This window comes from Cynoglossus semilaevis, chromosome 8 (genome assembly GCF_000523025.1).
Source record: "Cynoglossus semilaevis isolate Cse_v1.0 chromosome 8, Cse_v1.0, whole genome shotgun sequence".
Lineage (NCBI taxonomy): Eukaryota > Metazoa > Chordata > Actinopteri > Pleuronectiformes > Cynoglossidae > Cynoglossus > Cynoglossus semilaevis.
Genome location: NC_024314.1, coordinates 16,901,671 through 16,909,837, shown reverse-complemented (window position 1 = coordinate 16,909,837; position 8,167 = coordinate 16,901,671). Strand labels below are relative to the sequence as shown.

The window sequence follows — 8,167 nt, the reverse complement described above, 5'->3', positions numbered from 1 at the left end:
CGTCGTGTATTTTTCCGTGGAGAATTGTTCCTATTGTTGTTTGAACAGCTCAGCTTAGAGAAGCAAACGGAGAAGGAAGATCTGTGGCGGATTAGAGAAGAAAAAAAAAACATAAGCAGATAAAAGAAGCTAAAGATAAATCTAATGAAATATATATTGAACAACCGACACATGGGGAGTGAATTAGAGCCCAGCGAATCGCATTGATCACCTAGGTTTCAGAGCAGAAGTGCGAACGTAAGTCATAAAGATCTCAGACGGACGGAAAAACTGACGACTAAATCGAGGTGGAATTTCCAAACAAACTTGACTAGAATCCTGTTGAAGGTTTTATGGCCTTGCGACGTGTTTTGATCTCTTCTCTAAACTGTCAGAACATTTGAAAGAGCGTTGATTTCAGTCCTCAGTGGAGACACAGAAGAAGTGGCCTCGTGTCAAAGACGTCTCCCAGAACACTTCAAAGAAGGAAAAAGGGGTCAGCTTAGTAATCTTTTTAAATAAAGATTCAATGTTTTTTCAGGTACCAAGTCAAACAAGGAAACATTAAATGGAAAAGGATTTTGTCAGTTTTTTTACTTTGCATAAAACTTTTACTTTTACACAACTTTGTACACTTTTAATTACAAATCTGTAGCCCATCCCTATAGGCTAGCACGTTCGTAAGTTAACCGAAAGATTGCTGGGTCCGAGCCTACCCAGGGATGACGATCGAGCGCCTCAATTTGCCGACGATTCTAAAGTGTAGTGGTTTTCATGCTTGCCTTACACAGATGATCCTGGGTACGAGCCCCAGAGAAATGGCGCCTCCTGTGGCAGCCGGTCTGATTTGCAAAGACTCAAACTGAGATGAAAGTAAAATGTTAATTGTGTCCAATTAACCATGTATTTACATATATGTTCTAATGTTAGCGCACAGAAATATAAACTGATTGATTCCTAGCCTTTAAATATTTTTGTTAATATTCGTATTGGGAGTTAAAGGTATATTAGAAGAGGAAGTTCTTGTTCTAATGTCGTACTAACATTGAGTATCACATCCATATCACAATTAGAAAAATATAAACATATTGATACAATAAACGTACTGTGCACCTCAATATATGACTCAGTTCCGTAGCTTACGAAAATGTTATCGGGCAAAACGAAAACTAATATACAATTCGGAAAAGAATAATAGATCAATACAAGGGGTGCTAGCTTTATGACATCCTCGATCCTCCGCGTATACATTTATTAAAATCTCCATGCGACTATCTCCATGTAAAAGCGATAATTTCCCGGCGATATTTTGCGATTTATAATGGTATGTAAGTTCCGAATCACAGCGAAAATCTGAGCTACTGTTGCCGCTAGGAACCGAACCCTGACCTAAGTCGTAAAATAAAGTCACTTTTAAAAAAGAGAAGACAATCACTGTTAGTAACTGATACTATCCGGGAAACAGTTAGAGAAAGTACGTTTTTTTTTAGTCCATTTTAGCACCAGCTGACGAAATGAGGTGATTTTATCTCATCGTGGTTTGTAGCCAGCAGGGGGCTACAGTAGATGATTCACCAATCAGCCAGTGTTGCTGTGACTAGTGACATGTTGTGGTTTTTCATGGTTTCAGATGAAGGGCCGTACACAAAACACTCAAGCGGATCCAGACCTTCAGATGGAGCTCTAGCCATCAGGAGGCAGAGCATACCAGGTAGTACACAAACAAACACATTCAAATAAAATCTCAGCGATTACATGAAATTTACACAAATTGGAAAAGTATAAACAGTAGATACAGATAAAAACTCTGATTTTATACATTAGACCAACTATTTGTGGTGATCAGATATAACGTGAAGAAATCTGTTGTTTGTTTGTGTTGCTGTTTGCAAAAACATTAGCTATTAGCCATTAGCATTAGCAGCATGGCTCTAAGTGTGCTATGTGGAAACATCATATTTGTGCATTAGCTATTAGCCATTAGCGTTAGCAGCATGTGTGCTATGTTGAAACATATTTGTTCATATGTGAAACAGAAGAGTTTAATATCGAGGCTTAAAAAAAATTTTTCAGGCGTTTTGCTCCCCCTACTGGTTTAATCTGAATTGCAAAATTGTTGCCAAAGTTCAGTAAATGCTTCAGTTTAGGTTTCATTTGTTTGTACTTCTGTCTGCGTGACTTGGACCAAAATGCTTACAGTCGTTGTTTGTGTTTCACACCTGAGCCTGTGACCTAGTTGTATCTGGAAGCTGAAATAACTGGTAGTGGATTTTCTGAGGCCAGTGTCGTGATGCTCTTTTCACGGTGGAAAAAAACATATCTATAGATGTTTTTTTTCTCTATGTTACCTTACCTTATGTATTTATACTTACAAGGCAAAGGGTGTATTCATCTAAGTGAAGAAAATGTTCTGGAAACAAGACAACAAGGTTGAACTATTAAATTAAAACCAACATTTGTAAGTGATCCGCCTGCATTAAAGAACATTAAATATATGAGTGCATACGAACGACGAACAAACATCCCCCTGGTTTAGATCATCTTGTTGATGAGTAGATTGACCAGCAACAGGCACTAGAAGCAGAGTTTCCCTGGTAAGGATTAATTAGACTAAGGGTTGTCACAAATACGGCCCGCGGGCCAAAATTGGCCCGCTTGGGGTTTTAATCCGGCCCACTTGATGAATTTTGAAAATAAAAAAATACACACTTGAACACTTCATGTTCAGGGAAATGTTTTGTAAAATTACATTTCATTACAATGAATTGAAAAATAATGTCTAATACACTTATTCGCATGAAAACAAATGGGGAAAAGATGGACTTTTTGTTATTTATAGGTGATTATGTTATGGTTGAAGTGGTCCGGCCCACTTGACGTCTAATTAGGCTGTATGAACCAGATGAGTCTGAGCGACTGATACACCATCTGACCTAAACTTGTTGAAGCTGAAAACTAGTCAGAGGACTCAGAACAGCTAGTTTCAAAAAGAGGGTCATGACCCCACATTGGGCCGCCTAGAATTCAAATAGGGTCGCTTGAAATGTCTAGTGCTAAGTAAAAATAAATACATTTAAATTCAGATGAAAACACACACAGCATAACAAACATGATCAAAAACCCAATACGTCTGAGGTCGCCATAAAATGTCAAAATGGGGTCACAAGCCAAAAAAAGTTGGAAACCACTGTGTAAGGTGAGCATTTGATCATCTGACTGAGACCTGAGACTTTTCAGAAACGTCTCACAGTGATGAGTTGACGAAGCCTCCTCTTCTTAGGTCAGGCCTCTCGATTTTTTAAAAATTTTTTTTGAAGCTTTTTTTCTTTTTTTACTCCAAGACAGAACTTGAAAGGTGCTGTGAGTAAAAACCTGACTGACCGTTAAAAGGCTGAAGGAGAAAAAGACGAAAAGATGTTCAGATATCTTCATCCTGATAAATATTCAATCATCCATTTTCATAAAAATAGCCAAGGTCACATCACTCAACCTCCCCCTCTCTGTTTCTGTCTCTGTGTCTTTTGATGTTTAATATTTCAGCTATGATAAAATATAGATGGACCAGCCAGTGGAGGAGGACGTAGCTTTTTTCCAGTCCAGATGATCATTTAGCTGCTCTGTGTTCAGTCGAGGGATAGGGAGGAAAAAGAAGTCCAAGTGACATGAATGAATAAATAAAAACACAGGATTGAAAACTCACATGTTTGGGCTTTGTCCTCCTCTGTTGGTTTAGAAGAGTTCCGGGGCTGCTCAGTGGTGGAGTTGACCAAGAAGGAGGGAACGACGCTCGGACTTACGGTGTCTGGTGGCATCGACAAGGACGGGAAACCACGGGTTTCAAACCTACGGCAAGGAGGCATCGCTGCCAGGTAACAATTTTTGAGACTTATTGATTTTTTTGAATCATTTGGAATTCATGATTTATTCCGTTAAAGTATAAGTTTTAGCTACTTTTAATTTATTTATAACGTCCTTGGTTTATAACGTACACAGCGTTTCGTGGTTATGTCGCCATCTCCGATAGAAGTATTAAGAAAGTCTTGTTCCATCATTTCGATGTACGGTGTTGAAACAAATTTCACGCGGGAAGTAGTTGGCAAGTGGAGCAGAGAGATACATCGTTACATTACACTATATGCAGACGATAGCTTTATTTACATTCGCCAGTTAAACGCTATACATTAGCTTGCTACATTCACTTTCTTTTGTTAGTGTTTTTTTTGGGGGGGGGTGCTTGTCCTTCATTATGGCTCCCCAGAGTTAGTCAGACTCTTCTGATGTTTTTAATGTCCTAAATTATGATGTTAACACCATGTTAGCGTAGGGTAAGTGACATAGGGGACATATTTCGACGTAAGTGGAGAACCCTGTATGTTTTTGTTTCATGCTATATTTTAGACATTTTCCCTGTATTTCTTGTTGCTAAACCTTAAAAGTAAAGAAGTTGAATCTCGTGTTTGTGGTCCATCCTTAGGAGCGATCAGCTAAACGTCGGAGACTACATCCGCTCAGTCAACGGTATAAACCTGGCCAAGTTCAGACATGATGAGATCATCAGTCTGCTGAAGAACGTGGGCGAGCGCGTGGTCCTGGAGGTGGAGTACGAGCTGCCTCCTGTCTGTAAGTACAGGCGAATGATCAAGAAAACGTTGGCTGTTGAGTTTCTAACTCTGCAGCAGCTCAGATGGGACATTGACATGTCGGTGCCACGCTCTCTGTTGCAGCAGTGCAGGGCTCTGGTGTTGTCTTTAAAAATGTGGAGGTTACGCTGCACAAAGAGGGGAACAGCTTCGGCTTTGTCATCAGAGGTGAGGGAACATTTGCGGGCTTCAGTGGGTGTTTACAGACGTGTGTGAATTGTTTAAGTAGAACAACTCTGTCCCGTCCACAGGTGGCGTTAATGAGGACAGGAATAAGTCCCGCCCGATCGTCATCGCAACCATTAGACCGGGTGGACCAGCGGACAGGTTAGCATTAGCATCTTATTATTATTTTATTTTATGTTATCTTAGCAGTTAGTAATGCGAGACAAACAATTGTATTTTTATGTTTTTGACTTCTTTAACAAAAGCTCTCCGAAAGGCGATATCAGAATTTTTGATATGATACTGTTTACTTTTCGATACTGTTATCGGTACTTTGTGTACTTTTTTAACACATAACAAATACTGGCCATTTACCATTTTTAATTTGTGTTTTGCATAACATATTAATAAGATACTGTAAAAGATATGGAAGTGACTCAGGTACCTTTTTCATTTATTATTTAGTATTGATACTCTAAGAGAGTAATCGATACTCGTGAATATCCATATATCGATACCACAGAATTGATACTCCCATCACTAATGTTCCAGCTACTAACATCTTACTTACTTAGATCTTATTGCGACAGGCTAGGCTGCTAGTTTTCATGTTGCTGTACGTGCAGATGATCTCAAAACCTGTTGTTTAAGGTTCTTTAGATGATCAACAGAACTGGAAATGTTCTTCATGAATACAGACTATTTACCCATCATCTTTTTTGTGTCTGACTCTCTCTCTACGTCGCTCTGTCTTCAGGGAAGGAACCATCAAACCTGGAGATCGGTTGCTCAGCATCGATGGCATTCGTCTCCATGGTAGTACTTTAGCGGAGGCCATGAGCATCCTGAAGCAGAGTGGACAGGAAGCTACGCTGCTAATAGAATACGACGTATCAGTAATGGGTCAGTCTACTTCCTGAAACATCTTTTTTTTTTTTTATTTAAAGAATTTTAATTAGTGGCGCTTTGGCCCAGATATTTGACGTTTCTTTTGATTCATTTAAACATCTCAGATTTTGAGTTTGAAAGATCTTTTGAAATCTGTGATTCTATTCGAGCAAAAACGCTGTAAAAACAATGTGTTTTTACAGAGTAAATAAAAGTCATTTCACAGAATATTTAACTTTTCACTTCAAGAAAAGACTGAACATTTGTTTATGGTGTGTCTGTTAAGCAAACCTTGTCAGTTTGAAGTTCAGTGATTGTTAAAGAGCGTAGCTCAACACAATCCAACCAATCAAACATTTGTACACATTAGTTGATTTTTCCCCTCAGTGTTACATTCAGGGACCAACCCTGCTGAATGTGCACAACCTTTGAAGCGTTGCCAATATTTCATGATAAACTCCTTTGTTTCTGTGTGGAGGTCCCCTCGGTAATATTTATCTATTTATCTGAACAAACTCCTGTTTTGAGTTGCTGCCACCAGTATTCTGCATACAACCCTCTGATTGTCAAAATAGATCAATTAAAAGAGGTGCAATGCTGCCATCTAGTGACTTTCACTTTCATATACAGTCGTTTTTCCATTTGGCGAAACTCAGGCATTGCATTTTCAGGTTTTCATTATCGGAGGAATAAACCGACAACAATTCATACAGATACTACATAATTATGCTAATATCGGGCCAGTAATATTGGTTGGTCGAGATTATCGGACATCTCTAGTATACGTACATTTTTTACAATTGTTTTTCTCTTTTCAGACTCTGTGGCCACTGCATCCGGCCCCCTGCTGGTGGAAGTTGCCAAAGCGACAGGCTCCAGTCTGGGAGTGGCTCTGTCCACCTCCATGTTCTGCAACAAGCAGGTCATCGTCATCGACAAGGTGAAACCGGCCAGTATAGCAGACAGGTACCAAACATCGGATCCAGTGAAATATTTAAGCAGGTTTTTTTTAGCACAGTTTTCAGCAGCAGCAGCACACGTGTCTCCACCTCCATATTTAGTTGTTCTGGTTGTGTATTTTGTGCGAAGGTGCGGTGCCCTACATGCCGGTGATCACATCCTGTCAGTGGACGGGAAGTCGATGGAGTTTTGTTCTCTGGCTGAAGCCACTCAGCTGCTCTCTGCCTCCTGTCAGACGGTTCGTATGGAGATTCTGCCGCAGCATCAGGCTCGTCCGGCCCTGAACGCACCTCAGCAGGGTAACAACAAACACAAAAACAAAACTGGGCTGACCTCAAACACATCACAAAATGATACAACCTGTCCAACAAGTGTTGTCGTTTAGAAAAATGACGTAATTATCATGTCATTTTTCATAAACCTGATAAACTGTTCCTTTAACCTCAATGCTCCCATCTGTGTGTGTGTGTGTGTGTTTTGCTGTCGTATGTATGTAGTCAAGGTGCAGCGTAGTCCCCGCCCCCTCCCCTGGGAGACTGCAGGCTCCGCCCCCATCCTCCCTCCCTACCACTACAACACCTACCACCCCGACCAATCAGCGCCCAGATCGCACAACCGCCACCCAAACAACCCTTGTACGTCCACTTCCACCTCTCTCTCGCTCCCCTTCGCAGGGAATCATGGGAAATGTTTTTTTCATGAGAAAAATCTCCCCAAAAAATGATGTGTACATAAATATATGGCTTATTTCTTTTTCCAAACATCATGAAAACAGTGTCATGAATGTTAAAAAAACATCATCATCAAAGATAACAATATGTCATTATCTATCAGAGGCATGATGCTTTTCAATGTTTTTTCTTAAACGTCACCAGGAGTGTATGGTGGCGCTACTTTTGTAAACGTAACTGTGCCGTACTGGAAATACTTTGCTTCCACTTGTGTTTTTCTGTAACTCATATTTATTTATTTACTTTTTTAATCTCAAAGTAAAATGATTTTCTTATGTCTAGTGCGTGATGTTTAATTTTGAAAAAACAAAAAAAAATCATCTCACCATCTCCGTCACTCTCTCTGTGTTCAGCTCTCAGTCACTCGTTCTCCCCTGGCTCCATGTCGGCCTACAGTCTCTCGTCCCTCAACATGAGCACCGTACCCAGGAACATGTATCCCACCAGTCCCCGGAGCACACTGATGAGGAGGAAAAACAAGAAGAAAGACTTTAAGAGCTCCCGTGAGTCTGCTCTATGATTACCGCTTCTTGGAAACAAACCTTCGTTAAGGGTTTCGAACCACAAACCTACGTCCATTTCTTATGTACAGTTTATGAGTCTTGACCCCTTCCTGTCTTTGTCTCCGTCGTAGTGTCTCTTGCGTCCAGCACTGTGGGTCTTGCCGGTCAGGTCGTCCACACGGAGACTACGGAAGTGACGTTGCTTGGCGACGGCATCATGGGGTTCGGCCTGCAGCTGCAGGGAGGAGTGTTCGCCACTGAAACGCTGTCGTCGCCGCCGCTCATCGCCTACACTGACCCC

General features: G+C 40.7%; 1 protein-coding gene across 1 annotated transcript in view; it reads left to right on the top strand.

Moving 5' to 3' along the window:
• The window catches only part of grip1 (glutamate receptor interacting protein 1), a 43,142-nt gene that overhangs the window by 25,337 nt on the left and 9,638 nt on the right, over positions 1-8,167 (top strand). Inside the window, exons 2-12 of the mRNA XM_025058170.1 lie at positions 1,610-1,690; positions 3,713-3,848; positions 4,454-4,599; positions 4,704-4,787; positions 4,871-4,946; positions 5,542-5,687; positions 6,491-6,638; positions 6,762-6,931; positions 7,130-7,267; positions 7,717-7,866; positions 7,998-8,152. Of these exons, the coding sequence (XP_024913938.1) occupies positions 1,610-1,690; positions 3,713-3,848; positions 4,454-4,599; positions 4,704-4,787; positions 4,871-4,946; positions 5,542-5,687; positions 6,491-6,638; positions 6,762-6,931; positions 7,130-7,267; positions 7,717-7,866; positions 7,998-8,152 (1,430 nt within the window). The remainder of the gene's footprint in view (positions 1-1,609; positions 1,691-3,712; positions 3,849-4,453; positions 4,600-4,703; positions 4,788-4,870; positions 4,947-5,541; positions 5,688-6,490; positions 6,639-6,761; positions 6,932-7,129; positions 7,268-7,716; positions 7,867-7,997; positions 8,153-8,167) is intronic.